Below are 17,662 nucleotides of genomic sequence, written 5' to 3'. Positions count from 1 at the left end.
AAAATCATAATGGCTATGTTTGAAAAGAAACACACTTATCAAACTCTCCTGAACACGTGCTATTTGAGAATGAAATGGGGGCTTCAATATATATGAACAAGACTTGATTTAAGAAGTTATTGAATGTAAGAAAAACACTGACACTAAAATTCACATAACCTAGTTAAAACACATTGCTGGTGTTCATTCAACACCTCAAGATCATTCAATAGCTTATATTTAGTAGCAGTTTAAACATGGTGTAATCTTACCAGATGTGTTCAGATACTGTACAGTATAGCAGCTAACTTTATCTATTCCCTATATTGAAATACAGGAAACAGAACCATGGTTAGTGGTACACAAAGAGAACTCTGAAGTGATAGCTGTCACAATAGCTAATTAAATCTTTGATGTCCTGCTGAATTATGGGCATTAAAGATTTTCAGATGATGGACATAATGCATAAGGATTTATGGATTCTGACATTTACCAACACTTAAGTTTTTTTGATTTCCCCACACTGTTCATACCAATGAAAACAATACAATCTATGTAATAGCTCTAAGCTTACGCATCTGAAAAAGAATTGCCTCATATGAGGACTGTATTCAGCATCTACAAATCAGATGCAACTAAAATGTATGTGATCAGATATGATCTTTGCTTTCAAGTGCAAAATTCAGAATATGTAGGTTAGCAGTACATACAGTACTTGTCCTTTCTTAGATATGTTACTCATACTAGTTTGTAGTAAAACAAAAATCAAACAAAAACTAACAAAAAATTATTCCAAGGAATAAGACATTACATCAGTCCAGTATGACTCTTCCAGTCAAAACTAACGCAATCTGTCTTATAATTTAACTTGTTCTCATATTTTACAACAGTCCCCTCCTCCCCACGTAACTCCTGAAGGTACAGGGGTAATGAGAAACTGCAGCACTTTTGCCCTATTTACAGTAATAACCTGCCCTTCAAAATGCCCACTTCGTTCAATGCTTTTAATGTGTTGCTCTAGCCTCATGTCCGGCTTTCATTCCCTGAAAGCAACTTTTGGAAAATATGAGAACTGGAATTACTGTTCTGCTAGTAGTAATAATAATAATATTCAGCATTTATATAGCTCTTTACATTTTGAACACACTGTACAAACATTATTTGTTAATCCTCACAAGACCCTGGGAAGTAAGGAAGAATTAGCTCCATTTTACAGATGGGGAGACAGATTCAGAGCTTAAGGCCTAATTTTTTCAAAAATGTCCTTTAATTGTGGGTGCCTCAATCTGTGGGTATCCCACTTTGGACACCACAAATTTATGCAACCAAAATTAAACACCATTTTTGAATAATTTTGGCCTAAATGACTTGCCAAGGCCACACAGGAATTCAATAGTAGGATTTGGAATTAGAACCCAGAAAGTTCCCAGTCTTATGCTCCTTATACTAGCCTCAGTACTAAGGACATGAAATAGCATTGCTGTGCTGAGAGACCACCACTCAGATTGCATGAGAATTTAAGATGGCCCTGGAGTCTCTCAAGAGCAACACAATAGTCACTTGGTGAGTGGCAGGACATCTCTCCTCATCCAAGTTGCTTATATTCGATTTTTTTTTTTGGTGGCTTATTTGGTTCCTATACTCCTTACAGAGGGAGTAAATTTAGTGCTCAATCCCACTGAAGTCAAACGGCATACTCACAGCGAGTAAAGTTAAGCACATGTGTAAGTGTTCGCAGCATGAGGCCTAAGTTCTAGCTGTAATGCAATTCTGACAAACCTTTGAACAACATTTCTGCTCTAAACATGCTACTCAGGCTAGGTCTACACTATGGGAGGGGTCGACCTAAGATACGCAACTTCAGCTATGTGAATAGCGTAGCTGGAGTTGTGTATTTTAGATCGACTTACCTGGCTGTGAGGACGGCGGTGAGTCGACCGCTGCCGCGCTGCCGTCGACTCCGCTTCCGCCTCTTGCCGCGGTGGATTTCCGAAGTCGACGGCAGAGCGATCAGGGATCGATTTTATCGCGTCTTCACTAGACGCGATAAGTCGATCCCCAATAGATCGATTGCTACCCGCCAATCCGGTGGGTAGTGAAGACGTGCCCTCAGTGTCATTATCCATCAATAAGCATAAAATAAAACAAACATGTATTTTTTTCTTTTTTTTTTAGTCAAGCAGCTCGTATATAATATAGCAGTGCAGTTGTTGATATAATAAAGGTGCATCAACTGTAATCAAGGAGTATAACAGTCCAAATTCATTGCCACAATCCACTTTATACAGATAAAAAGGTATTAAACACTGTAGTACTGCATGCCTAGCAAAGAAAGGTCGAACAGTTTCATGATCTGTATTTGAGACTCAACTCTTGAAATCAACTTAGATATTGTACCATTCTCTCATTACTTTCCAATAATGTTGATAATACTGCACAATCAGAAATGTACAGTGCAACTGCACTTAGCAACCGTTACAAGTTGCAATTAGATAAGTGAGATATTATTCAATAAGAATATTAGAGGTTAAAAAAAAAAAGATACCATATGCACTCCTCTAACATTGCTAAATGGTGTTAAACATGCTAGTAGTTCCCACCAGCACCACTATTGTTACAGGGGCACTATCAAGGTAAGTAGCCAAATAAGGGATCTATCAGCATGAATTTCGAAATAAGGGTGTGTAGGGGCCGACAGGCCTTTGAAAGGCGATGATTGAAAAATGCAATAATTTGTTCTGTATTAAGCTTGGCATTTAAATGATTTTGTTTGTGATTTTGTAATGTTCCTTTCATGTAGTAAAATTATAGCCCTGTTCAGTTTTGATAGCTGTTAAGCTATAATGTGAACAATTTGTGTGTCTTAAAAAAAGACAAGATATGAGGGCTTGAAAAGCAGCTACTGTGTATGCATAGTAATGATTTTTCAAATTTAATATGCATTTGGTATTCATTTAATGATCTATATCAAGAAAATGTGCATGAAATATCAATCCATAGTATGCAAATACATGGTACTGGTAATATACTTTCACCAAAGGAGCCAGTACACAGAAAATGAAGTCAGTTTCATCTTCCCGCTCCTAACACAATGCAACAGGCTGTGTTTGGGGAAGTGTGGGTGGGTTGGTTGGGATAGAATCTATCTCCTACTCCTGGGTAGGATGCTGCCATATTGCTCACCAGCCCTTCTGTGGCTGCTGCTCTATTCCTGGTTCTGCTGTGCTGGGACCTCCCATGATCCTTATGCCCCTGGGCAAATGACATACATTAAGCCTATTGCACAGAGTCCAAGCATTTTTATAGCAGATCCATTATGTGGTGATATGCGCTAGAGGGATTAGCTTAAATGTCTGTGTTATGAACATGTATTAAAACAACACAAACCACTTTTGCAAACTCTTACTGTGTGTGTTGATATGGTATTAGTTCCTATGAAGCCTTTGATACTACTGCTCATCAGCAGCACATTTTTAATATCCATGTTAAGAAAAGAGAAAAGAAATTAAGAGACAAACTATTATTTTAAAATATAAATAAGCATCTATCATAAACCTATTAAAGCAAGAAAGTTGAGAGTTAGAGCTCAAACTCCGTCCATAGTCTGTTCCTTTGTGCATAGGTATTGTGGGGATCTCCAAACTTTGGATGGCCTTGTATACATTAGGCAGTCTGCTGCGATATTTATGCTCAAAGCCAGAAGCTACAGATTGAGCTTCAGCCTAACTTTTGACTCAGATGGCAAAATTCTGCTACCAGTTCCATTCTCCGACCATGCAACCATTTGGGGTTAGTGGAAGTGCACACAGGTAAATGAGGCCCATAGTGATTTGTCTTCCTATTGTAGAGGATACATGGGCAATTCCAATTTGCATTAATCTGGGTTACTCATGTATGTTGCCCACTCTCTTTAATATCATTCAAATGTTTTTTGCTGAAGTTTCAGTTATTATATAGTATCCGTTTCTTACTGTATTTGTTCCGTTTTGCTGCTTTTATAAAGAACTATTATGTATAGCGATTTCATTGTTCCTGGCACAAAACATGAAACATTCGTTATGTACAGTAAATTTACTGCTCAGTAACCCTTTCAGTTTAATACTTCACTGAGTACCAAATGACACTAGAGAGCAACTAATATCCTCATCATGTTGCTATGGAGGGCCAGAACAAATACATTACATTTATAAAAGAACTGATATAATCTTTCACAACGTAAGTTAGTGTCATAAGGCATTTCACATCATGTCACTTTCAAGCAATATTATGTGACATAACCAGAAAACAAAACCCCCAAACCTTTTGATATTAGGCTCAAAGGTCTTTCTGGAAATACTTTTCCAAGTGTGTCTGGTATTGATAGTAGCATATATTATGCTATTTATAGCTTCTAATGTGCTTCTTTTGAATGGACAACTTTCAAAGGGGCATGTGCAAACATGCCATAACAAGCAAAAAACCAAATGACTTTGCTCTGACAGCTGGACTTCTAAGAGGGCTTCAAAGCCTTTCATTTCACCAAGAACAAAGGAAGAGGAATATCCTTTCTTCTGATTCAAATAAGTGAAGAATGAAAGCCTAGACACTTTGCAAGGTCTGAAGGAACATGGGAAGTCTCTTTAGCTTTAGGCACCCAAGGTCATGTTACGTAGCAGCCACTGCTGGGAACGACTTTCACTGCAGTCCTTCATGGTTGGAACCATTTTGTCCTCCTCAGATGGCTCATCGAGACACTGGTTGCTGTTGACATGCCGCAATGTGAGCCGCTGTAACAACAAACAAACAACAAAATAAATGAAATAATTGTTGAAAGAGAATTAATGTTGTGAATTGAATATTTAATAATTTTAATCTTAATCTAGCTACTTTAGCAGTCACAAGAAAGGAGTGTTTCATCCTAAAGCAAATGTCCCTGTTCAAACTGTGCGTCATCCACCAAGTAACCACTACCACTTGTACAGCTCTATGACACAGGGAACACCAACACCCTAGATCGTGCCACTTTTCACATTTCTGATTAAAATAATGGGCTCACCTTTCTTAGATGTATGCCAAGGCCATGCCATTTAAGGAGTGAGGAACTGTGATGTATGTGTAAAAAAAAGTTCAAATTAAGTGCAAGTGAATATTATTACAAAGCAATTATGTTTAGGTTCAAGGAATCAAAGGTCCAAAGGTCCAGTCCAAAGTCCTGCCCCCCCTTTCCATATTCCTCACCTTTACATTTGTGGGGATTATAGCGTGTGCAACTGAGGGTGGATTTTACACACATCAACAGTCAACCATTGTTTCCAAAAAAATAATCCTTAAAATATTTTTCAGTTCTCTTCTCAAAAAATTTGATAATACAATTAAAATGATTAGCACTAATATAATATTGAGCAGAACCCCAGAGCCAGCAGAGTGCCTCAACAGGCCACGGTAAAATGTCTCTGGATTGTGGTGCTGTCCAAATTGCATTCCCCCAAGGATTTGACTTGGTGTGATTGCGGTAGGTTTTTGGTTATGGGGCGGTTACTCAATGTAATGGCAGGGAACTAGATTTGGCAGCATTCTTTCACACACTGTTGATCTGGAGCTAACATTGACATGACACCAGTCACAGAGAAGTGCAGTATGGCTCCAAGCCTATTCCGTCCAGGAAATGTTCCCCTCACAACCCCTTCACAGGAAGATGCCAATGGAGAACTCTGAGTGAGATGGAAATTATTTGGGGAGGCCCCCATATCTGCATTTGATTTCTGATTACAACAGACTGTCTTACTTCATAGTATATCAAATCAACACCATATGTACAATGTTGCTTATACACACACATACACATGAGCAAGAGAAAAAGTAGGTACACTTCAAGTGTGTTACAAGATTGAGCATACCAAGTGCTGGAGGCTCTGTGTTAAAGTACCTCCTAAGGAAACCAGGTAGCCTTTCCCTTGAAATCTGTACACATTCTTTTTAAAATATGCAGCATCTTCCTATCTAAAGATCATATATTTCCTTTGTTGGGGGAGCTACAGGAGACTAAAACAAAGCATTAGGAAACTGTTTTTACAAAAGAAGTAAAGTATTTACTAAAGAACTTGGTACCAGTTCTGAAACACCTAGTACTCTATCCACAGATGGGGTAACATTCAAAAGTAAACCTTTATCTCAAGCATACACATAAAGACATCCTCAATTTCTCATCTGCGGGAGAATTATATAATCCACATTTTAAAATGTACAGTAGCAGCCCCTGACTGTATTGTTGTAGAACAGCAGTGTCAAACATATGACCCAAGGTGAAATTGAATCTGTCCTTCCAAAAGATTAAACATCAACTCAGCTGTCCCCCACAGCAATGGCATATTCAAAATGTAAATTTTATTCAAGTACCTTGCTCCAGAACTTATTGGAACACTGGATTATTGGATAGAATCCTATCCGTCCTCCTCCCCCAGAAATCAGCATGTAGATGGGAGAAGGATTTTACTCAAGAGAAGCTTGAGTTCTCTAGTTTAGACCAATCATTATATCGTGTATTGTTAATTATCAATGGCCTTTCAAGGTTAGTGTTTATTATGAACTCAATACTTCTCCAGTAAAAGATCCCCTGTTTGCTGAAGTGCCTGACAGAGAAGTTCTCTTAAGTTTATGAAAATAAATGTAAAGGCTTCCCCCACCTCTTTGCTCTATGGTATTGTATAGAGCATTCTGAAATGCTTATGTGATGTGATCAAACAAGGCTAGAGTCATCCAACCTTATACCAGCTAAGGGATAGATTGTGACTAGCCCTAATGAGGCTACACATGGAAACAGGGGCTAGGGATTCTTTCCTTATATCACCATGTTAAGGCTAGCAAGATCTTGGCATTGGATCGTCAGGAGAGTGCAGGGGTCATGTGCCATATGCTCCCCAAGGGAGCAAGTGAGAATGGATTTGGTTAGCAGAGTTATCTGGCCCAATGGGGGGGAGGGGAGGGACTAAACTTCAGCTTGATAAGATCCATAGCAAATTACATCCCTCCCTACACACAGACAGGAATCAGGGCCTGCAGTGCACCCAGTCTGCAACGCAGAACGTTTCTGGGCAATCTATAGAGCACAGCTGACCTGGAGTAGGCAGCCTGATTGGCTGCACCACCTGATTGGTTGGAAGAGTCAGCAGACTGGCTCTTAAGCCCAGCAGCAGCAGCAGCTCAGTGGCTGCTCAAAACATCTGCCCGTGGCTGTGATAGTCCTTGCTTGTTCCCTGTCGTCCCACTCCAGGGAACCCAGTTCTGATCCTCAACTCTGTAATCTGGCCTCAGATGCCAGCTGTAACCCATAGGCATAATGCTGGGTCTAACCATTAAGCTGGACCACCCACATCCCAGTCATTGACATACAGCACAACCAAGGTGCCCAGGAGGAATTTTTCCTCTGAGATATGATGCCTCCAGAGCTAGTGCTGCTATGTAATGACCCTCCCTCAAAGTGCACAAAATGCACAATCTAGCCCCAAATTCCTCCTGTTAAATGTAACTTTAGAAGGTGGCCAACACATCAAAAAACACGCAGTAGTTGTGAATCAAATGGGGAATTTGCTTTGTGCTTTGGCCATGCAAAACCCTTTCCCTAAGAATAAAATCAGCCCTACTGTGACTCCGACTTGTGGACAATCCCAAATGAGAGAGTAATCTGAGGATATGTCCTCACTCCCCCCAAAATTTAGCTAACTAAAGTTAAAACAGCAGTGAAGACCCAGCAATTCGGCTCCTAACTTAGATTAGTAGCTTGAGTTCAACCTCCAGCTTCCCTATAGGCTTCAATTCAAGCTGCTAACATAAGTTAAAAGCTGAATTGCTGTTTCTTCACTGCTATTTTAACCTGAGTTAGTTTATGCAAGTTAGCCAACGAGTTAAGAACACACCTTTTTATTTGCCATGAAGACTTATCCTAGGAAACAAATGACCCTGCTCAACCATTTCTTTCCAGAAAAGTACACACAAAGCTTTGAATAAGTTGTTATGTCTTATTTTAAATGAGGGGGTGGATAAATGAACTATCATCCAAAGCTACATCTAAATTGCTGTCTGGAAGTCTGTATATTGTATGCTGTCTTCTGCAATAATCAGTGTACAAGAGCTCTTACAGTGGTAACCAATGTATCTCATAGATGCCTGCAGCATCTCAGAAAAAGCTGCTTAATAAAAATCCAGCAGCCGATAATATTTTACATTCTCAAAGGGCTTTTCAACCTTATGGCTCTCAAAGTGCTTTACAAAAACCAGCATTTTCATACACCAACACTGGGTCACAGAGTGGAGACTACCAACCAACTGGAGAATAGAAACAGTGTGTGTTGAGGGGCAGGGATGGGAAATTTTGGCCAACCACCCAGGTGAGAGCCCCTAGTCATACAAGAAATGCAATGGGAGCTTAAGTGTCCACATGAAGCAGTTAAAACCTGTTTTTAAAGTCTTATCTAAAAGACCTTCACACATTAAACTGCATTTTCAGTGTATTTGCCTCAGAAATATGATGGGCTGAGTCAGCCCTGCTGAAATCCGAGCCTAGTTCTAGGGACGCTTGATATTTCCAAGGCCAAAGGCAAACCTCACAACTCAGGTTCCATGTGTTAAGGTCCAGCTGAGCTGACACAGCATCAGGAGAATGTTGTGGGAAGGCATCCAGCTTTGTATTGGGACACAAAGTGCTGGAAACTTGGTGGCAACATCACTGCTGAGGATGGATCCTATTATTGGGTACAGGAATGAAGACCAGCTATGTAATTCTCCCCATAGGGCAAAACTGTAAAAAGAGAGACTTCTGGTATGGAGTAGGATATTTCTGGAAGCTGGGCCACTGAGTTGCTCATAGGCATGCTGGACCACATTGATTAAGGGACCTCATGGATTTAAGCTGCAAGTTACTAATATATAATGGATTATTTACTGGTTAATCACAGTAATGGAGTTGTAGGCAATGGTCTTTAACCCAGAGACTTGTATCATATTTTGCACCTTCCTTAGGTGGCCTTCAGGAACCACAGAGTGACATGCTGTCAATTACAGTACCTTGACAATGGATATGAATTTCAGTATATCCTTGTCAATTCCGTTTGTTAAAACACTTTTTTTAAGATGCTATTTTCTCCTAAGACTTGAGCAATAGCTGTAATTATATTACCCAAACATCTCTCCACTCTATTGCAGAAGATAACATTACTTTACAGTTCATGCTGGATTGACATATGTCACATTTCAACATTTTATGCAGTGCGTAATTTCTCCTGGGTCTATTCTTTAAGTAAAGCTTCCCCAGAGGCCTGCTCCTCAGTTCAAAACAAACTGTTATACAATTCCCAAAGAAAAGCCTACATCTGTTTTACTAAATCATTCAGGGCCATTTAATACTCATTCAGTGTTGGGAGATAAGCCATCTTTCACTAATCACAAGAGGAAAGAATTAGTAATGTTAACAGAAGTAGCTTGTTTATTAAATAACCCTCTTCAAAGCATTAAAAATATTTCACTTATATGTTTTTAAGATCAATTAAGCTTCTATCATTCTCTAATATAACCAGAAATGAAAACAAGCCTAGAAATGATACTGCTGCCTTCATCAGCTGTTCCTTTTTATTCAGTGTATAATTTCATATAAGGCTAGCATATTATTGAGCTTTTCAATTGTCTCCTAAAAGCATTTTTCTCCATTCTATCATTATTAATGCTATTACAGAAAAAGCTCCTTTGTTTGGAAAACAATCAATTACACTGGGTAATATACCACACATACAAACCAGTCTGGATTTTCCTTTTAATGTCCAGAATCAGAATGATTATACTGAAGTAGCTTTAGTTATATAAACACTCACAAGCTTAAGAGCAAGCCTCTGTATTTTCTTACTCACCAAGTATATGTAAATAAATATGTTCTGATGAGCATACAATTCACATGCATTATGACAAACATAATAAAATAAAAATTGAAGATCTCTTTACCCTAGCAGTTCTAGCATGTAATTATAAACATCAAAGTGATGGAAAAATAGTTAAGTATCATCAAACTACTTAGAGGAAATTATTATTATGAATCATTTTATTTGAAAAGATACCAATGAAATGTTATTTAAATGAAAGGTGAATTAACATTTAGAAATATTTTTAAAATATAATAATAAGAAAAACAATCTCAGCATTTTTTTTTTTTTGCTACCTAGCTGTTATACAGTATACTGAGAAAAAACGTATCTCAGTATACTACTGCAAAGCCATTACATAGCAAAACATTTTTTTGCAATGAACCATTTATTTTGTTAATGGAACATATACCTGAGTCTGCCTTCTCCTCACTCACAAACACTGTACACTATAAAATCTTCATTTTTTGCAATAATGAAAATTAACCTTCTCCAGAGACTAAATCTCAGGAACGAGATTCTGACAAAATAATATTTTAAAACAAGATACTTAAACATAAATGGATAACATTTTGGAATCTATAATCAGGCAACACTCCCATATACTTTAATGGGAGTGTTGTCGGAGTGAATAAATACTACGGCCCTGGTTCCGCAAACTCCAAGGTACATAACTTTAAACACATGAATAGTGTGATAGGGTGAAATCCTGTCCCCATGGAAGTCAATGGGAATTTTGCTAGGACTTCACCCAGAGCTTTCAAAGATACTACTCTTATGTTTAAAGGCAAGCATATGCATGTTTGTAGGATCAGGGATGCATGTAAGAAATTAGGGCCAAATCCTGCTCCTGTTAATGAACATAAGTGGCCCTACTACTTCCAATAGGACCTCTTGGTGAGTAAGGCAAGGAGCATTTAGCAGGTTTCCTATGACTCAGTCAATGGCAAATGGATACTTAAATTATCCATTTTGATAACGGAAACACATTTTGCTCACATTTTGATAACAGAAACACATTTAAAAATAAATATGAGTTTTTGAACATATTTGTCTGTAACAGAGACTTTTTTTGTAATTAGTAGTACCTGTGTATGTTGGACTATACATCTATAAAAAGATCCAGATCCTTAGCTGGTGTAAATCGTCAAAGCTCCATTAAAATCAGTGGAACTATGATCTGGCCCCAGATATTTTAATGCATCTAGAATTGTATTTAACTAATAATAATCAACTTTGTCTCTCTAGAATATTAGAATATTTATGATTATAAAACCAAAAAAGGAAGTGAGATGAGTTAACAAGTAGAAAATGAAAGACAGCATTATGCAGGGAAAATCTTAACTGAAATACATTTCTTTCACTCTTTTTTAATACCAACCTCAAATAATTTGCTAAAGGAAATAATCAGTGGGGCTGTAAAAAATATTCCTAAAAACTTCCAGCCTTGTGTAGTTTCTTAGCATCCACATTTGAAAAGGGCTACCATTACAAGTCTCCACAGTGGGACCATGGGTGCCATCCTCTATTTTGCTTATTGTCAGACACGACTGAGTGATTATATGAAGAAAGGTGTGGGTCTGCGTGACAGAAAAATTGTAAAAGCAAATATAAAGACAGCAAAAACAAATACAAGAAAACTGTTCTATTATGCATCTATAACAGTACATCAGGGAAATTATGATAAGGTGATACTCTCAAGTCTAGCTGCATCTGTGAGCACTGTTCTATTGCTGGAGGATATTCTTAAAACTTGGATAGTTTTAACCCACACACAAATGTGCACAATCACAAGTTTAGGATCTGATCTTTCATGAAGCTCTGGGTCAGTAGACCCTTCCAATGGGACTTTTCTTGATCTCAGGAACCTGTCCACACAGAGCTCCATGCAGGAGCAAGGACTTGGTAAAAGTGAACTGGGAGCAATTACCATGAGGCGCAAATAATAGAACAAATAATAGAACTTGACAGTGCTGGACAAGTAGCATGCTGAGACCACTGCTCACTACACTTATTTCACTTGTTCTCTCTCCCCCAACTCACATCTGTTTGTTTTATCCACCTGTTGTCTCATCATATGTTAAGACTGGGGTAAAGATTTTTTTTTTTATTGCATGTGTGTCCAGTGCCTAGCACAGTGGGTCCTTGATCCCTGATAGCTACTGAAATGTAAATAATAAATACTATAATGAATAATATGTGCATATGTTCCACATAAAAAGGTTAGATGAGAAGAATTTGACTACCAGCCATAATTTCAATTCCTGGCCCCTATATTTCCATACAGAATCATAGTAAATTGAGATGGGAAAGAGCTATTATGGCATCAAGTCCATCCCCAGATAAAATTGCAGGAGGCAGCATATTATGGAATACTTGCAGGACACAGTACAAAGCTCTTTATCTGGTACTTTGTATTAAATTACTGTAAATGTTGGCATTGATCCTCCATCATGATATTATGAAAAACATACATTTTCCCATAATCTCCCATTTCAGTGGTGCTCAACAAGGAGCTTGATAGAGATGCTATTCTATTTAATGAATGCACTGAATATTTATTTCCTTCTGCCTCATGCTAGCATTTGTTGTCCCTCTATAACAAACTCATGAGGCTGTCTTCCAGTAGAGTTCATACTTCAGGGATTTGCTAATTAATATAACAGTGACACCACTCAAACGGAGTCCAGGTTTGATGTGTTTTGCAAAGCTGGAGGTAGGATGTTCACACACTGGAGAGTTCAGAGAACCCTGCCTCCTTCTCAAGCAGCTAACTGGCTTTGCTGCTTTCAGCTACCAACCTAATGTTTGCTAGACTGCTCCCAGCTCCTGTCATCCTGGTGTGGGGAAAGGCGCAATCCTTTCCTCCACAGACTCACAATAAACTCTGGGGAGGTAGATTCTCTGTTTTGACTACAGTCAGGCAAAGCTCAGTGGATTTTACTAAATTTCACTTCTATTTCTTGTGCTGTGTTAATCTAAAATTCAAAACTCAAGTGGTATGAGGGGAACCACGTGAGGGAACATCCTGCGATCCTAAACTTATGAGTTGCAGATTGTTGGACAGATGAACAAGTTTGTGCAGCTTATATAGAAGACAGGTATCCTTTTTTGGAACAAACAAGAGAATTTAACTTTTACTGGGAGGAAAATGTTCATGAATAGCTCCTATAAATATATAAAAGTTGCACCTTAAATCTACAGAACAATAGCCTTCTGGGAACCTGTATAGAGTTTTGTGTATGAAGAGTTTAAACAGCTGCTTTACATTTTTTGTCACTTGAAATAATATTGAGTAGCATACAGTAAAGCAACTTTTTAATGTCTTGAACCAATATACATTGCATACATCTGTACAGTATGTTGGGAGAGTCAATATATAGACTTTATATAGGCTCTGGAATGGAATTGCAGGTTATTTTTTAAAATTAGTTTGATATTAATAGAAAGTACTATCATTAAAAACAGAAAGCGCAGTACTCACAGAAATTACAGCTAGTCCTGATTGAGACCTTTCTTTGAAGTTATATTTCATATAACCCCTACAACAAAATGTTACTTAGTATTTTGTGTATAACTCATTGCAGCCATCCCAATTGTTCTTCCAAAGTAAAAAATAAAACACGAGGAGGCCACAAAGAAAATTCAAGAACAAATGTCCTTATAATGTCACTTTGAGTAACCAGACTGAACATCAATTTTTGTTTATTATGTATCATTGCTTCATGTTCATATCCCTCTCATCTGTCTACTTCTCTATTAAAGGAAAAGCAGTGTTACGTAGACAAATTAATGAAAAGATTTAATAATCTCAATGTATTGCATGTTCATATGTACATACTATATATTTAGCAGATTCAACAGGAAGTACATATACAATGTTGCATTATTTTAATGGACAGACCAATGTATTTGATTTTCTCAGACAAGCAGGGTCAGAGCTGGCAGCTGGTGTACAGGGCCGGCTCCAGGCACCAGCCCAGCAAGCAGGTGCTTGGGGCAGCCAACGGAGAGGGGCGGCACGTCCGGCTCTTTGGCGATGGATCCCTGAGTCCCTCTTGGAGCGAAGGACCAGCCGCAGAATTGTCGCTGAAAACGGAAGCGGCGGCGGTAGAGCAGATCGCGATCGTGGCTTTTTTTTTTTTTCTGCTTGGGGCAGCAAAAACCCTGGAGCCGGCCCTGCTGGTGTAAATCAGCATAGCTCCATTGTCTTCAAAAGAGCTATGTTATGCCAGACGAGTGTCTTTCCCTATTGTTTTCCTTTCAGTTAAATGTGTCCTTTTAAAAATATAAGAAAGAAGTGCAAAATCTGGGTTTTCTTTCCTTTCAAAAAATGCATGGGTCCTTTTAGATCAATTGTAATCAGATTGCAATTTACTGAAAGATCTGATTTATGGGCCAGATCCTCAAGCTGGTATAAGTTAGTATGGCTTCACTGATTTCAGTTTATGGGCCCCATACGTTTACAAAAAGTGTCAGATCAGCAAAAGCTATAGTTTTTTTTAATGATGCACACTGGTAAATGTGAAGTTAATGACACATCACTGCATGTTGTCAGTCATGATTGCAAAGGCTTATCAGACTATTCAGTCAATATAAGAATAGTTGCTCAAATTAATTGGAAAGATATGCTTCTATATTTCTCCACTATCACTCTTTATGCTGTATTGTGGGGGAAATGTATTGTTTTAGAACAGCATGTGCTTGCTCTTGCAATGCAAGCTTTGCTACTCACTTCTATAGGCATCAAGCCCTAAATGGGGTTTTGTTTAGCAAAGTCAGTTATGGTTTCCAAAGGACATAATTACTGCATTTGATTGGAGAGAAGCAGACTTGATATATAAATCTACTCCTCATGTTCCAATAATCAACCAAATTCTGTTCTCTGACTAAATTCTACTAGGTGCCCTGGATGCTTATGTGAGGGAACAATTTGACTCAGTATACAGGAACTTGTGTGTACATCTTCCATCAACAACAGATTTTGAAGATGTACCCGAGTTATCAGTCTCTCTAAAAACTAATGCATTCCACATAAAACATTTACACATACAGGTACTGCACACTGAGTAACTGAAAAGTTAAGATCTATCATCTTGAAATACAGTCTACTGAAAGATACTAAGTAAAGGTCACTTTTGTACCACACTACTACAAGGAGAGGGAGATACTAAACTAGAATTTATCACAGGAACTGCAAGCGTTAGTATACTTACCTCAAAACTATATTCCCATTTACCTACATACTGACGGAAGCACAGAAATATGAAAGAAACAATGACTCAGGAAAAACAAGTCTTTTTGTAAATCCCTCATCTTTCCAATAGGTTTATACAATGCTTATCCAATAGGTTTATACTATACTAATGTTAGGTGATGCAAATTTACCACAAAAATCTTGAAATTTTTATTCATGCGCTATATATAAATGATAATTATATACATAGTTATCATTTTCAGAAAGTATGACAGGTTTATAATAGATAAAGGTTTACAATTTTTTCTTGTACATATTTCCATATATTATAAGCGATACCAGACACATTAGAGCCATCTGGATTTTTGGATAGAAATGCCATTGTGTTTGCCAGTTATATGAGCACAGGCACAGATGTGTTTCATGTGGTTTTCATATGTATTTCATGGGCCTGAATGCTACTGTAATATAAATATTATATAATAATTCAAACCAGGAATGCCGGAAGCTCTTGAAGATTGTGAGAAGTTCAGATACTACACTAATGTGGGAAAGAGAGAGGAAGAGAGAAGTTATGACAACCCCTGTGGGAAGCGGCGCGGGCCAAGGGATGTGCTGGCCGCAGCTTCCTACCGCCCCCATTGGCCTGGGACAGCGAACCGCGGCCAGTGGGAGCCGTGATCGGCCAAACCTGCCAATGCGGCAGGTAAACAAACTGGCCCGACCTGCCAGGGTGCTTACCCTGGCGAGTTGCGTGCCAGAGATTGCCGACCCCTGCGTTATGGGGTTTGGCTTGACTCTGCAAGCCACAATATAAGGTGAAGCATCGGAGCTGGCTTCAAATACAGCATGATAAAACAAAGCAAGAGAGATATCTATTTAAATCTATCACCATTTTAACATTTATTAGATTATGTATTGTAGCCTAAATTTTATAGGATTGCCCAAAGGAAAACTGGGAAATTCTATTTTGTCTCAACCTATGCATAGAGCAGGTTGGTGAGGTTGCCCTTGTAATTAAATAGTCAGATTTCAAAGGGGAAGGAGTGCAAGAATCTTAATGTGCTATTTGAGAAGTGGGAAATAACAGCATTAAGAAACAATGAGGAAAATAATGGATTAAAAAAAAACATATAAAATGAGTTTCCTGCCAAGCTTCAATTCACAGAACAAATAAACAAAAGTATACTTCATGAAGAAATTAGAAATTAAGTAGATGGCCCTGCCCAGCATAGCCTTCTTGGAGAATAACTTTTTCAAGTGGTGGTCTGAAGCTGCAGGTTTACTGCCATTATTATTTTCAGTGGCATCAAACTCCCCTAATTTGGAATGCTGCGCTCTTAAAATTGAACTGTGTCCCTATGATCAATTATGCAGGTAAAGATTTTTAACCTCCAAAGAAAAGATTTAATGTTGGACTTTTGTTCGGTTTTTGTAGGAAACATTTCTATATGAGCTGCTTTTGCCCATAAAGATGCCAACCGGGATAAGCCAAAGTGATGATGCTCAGTGAGGATGACTTTCTGGGAAACAGCACACAGCCTAAATAAAAAGGTTGTGTTCATGCGCATGTGCATGTGGGTGTCAGAATTCCCAGTCTCAACCTGTAGCAGCCTGCATATTATGGCCAGTAGTAGTGTCCATATTTCCATGCATACATTTTTATGAGCAGTACATGCATGCAATTCATGGCCCCCCGTCTATAACCCCATTCTGCCCCACCGTGCTGTCTCCCTTGTCACTCTTCCAATGAATGGGCCATGATGACGCTTGTCCCTAGCCCAGACAGTGTCTAGTCTACTCTCTCACTGGAACCATGCCAGTTCTGAAGAAGTGAGGTTTTTTACCCACGAAAGCTTATGCCCAAATAAATCTGTTAGTCTTTAAGGTGCCACCGGACTCCTTGTTGTTTTTGTGGATACAGACTAACACGGCTACCCCCTGATACTTGATGCCAGTTCTGTGTTTTTCACGGCCATGAGGATTTCATTTCAAGCATAAGAGGGCTATAATAAACATTACAATTGTTTCACAATAGGGGATGGAAACATCTTCGGACAAACAAAATGCCACCTGGGGTGGATGGTCTGTGAGTGCAATCACTCACTTAGTCTTCCAGTAGGTTATTTGTTTCTTTTGATCCTGTCTGGAAGCTGCTGTGTTTCTTTTTTCCTTTCGGTGAATGCAAAGAGAAAACAAGATGACTCTCTCCATTTTTTTGAGGGTAGAGATAAGAAAGGGCCTTTTTCAATCACCTCTGACTATTCACTTAATTATATGACATGAAAATAATCTTTATAACTGCAGAAGTAACCCCATATGTTAGTGTTACAGTGATCACTGGGGTACTGGTACTACAGCATGCTTCCAGACTACAGCATTTAGGGATCATTTTTCAGTTTTTAACAAATGGTCTTTTTGCTGTGATGACAGTTCTCAGGGGAAAAAACCCCTGTCCGCTGGCTAATATTTGATGGATCTTCAGTCATGATTACCTTTGGTCTGCTTTGTAAGGCAGCATTTAAACTCAGATTTACTTGTCTTTTCTCCTCAAAAGGTGTGCATACGAGGTCAAGTACTGCAACCTGTGTATGAGATGCTG

The 17,662-nt window shown here is 38.5% G+C and overlaps 1 protein-coding gene across 1 annotated transcript in view; it reads right to left on the bottom strand.

Annotated features, from left to right (window-relative positions):
* Window positions 1-2,096: 2,096 nt before the first annotated feature.
* The window catches only part of GALNT13 (polypeptide N-acetylgalactosaminyltransferase 13), a 309,560-nt gene continuing 293,994 nt past the window's right edge, over window positions 2,097-17,662 (bottom strand). Inside the window, exon 11 of the mRNA XM_029910591.1 lies at window positions 2,097-4,745. Within this exon, the coding sequence (XP_029766451.1) occupies window positions 4,605-4,745 (141 nt within the window). The 3' untranslated portion in view covers window positions 2,097-4,604. The remainder of the gene's footprint in view (window positions 4,746-17,662) is intronic.

The sequence above is a fragment of the Terrapene carolina genome, unplaced genomic scaffold, assembly GCF_002925995.2.
Source record: "Terrapene carolina triunguis isolate 2854851 unplaced genomic scaffold, T_m_triunguis-2.0 Scaffold62, whole genome shotgun sequence".
Taxonomy (NCBI): Eukaryota; Metazoa; Chordata; order Testudines; family Emydidae; genus Terrapene; species Terrapene triunguis.
The sequence above is the reverse complement of the archived record's forward strand: the minus strand, read 5'-3'. Positions and strand labels throughout refer to the sequence as shown.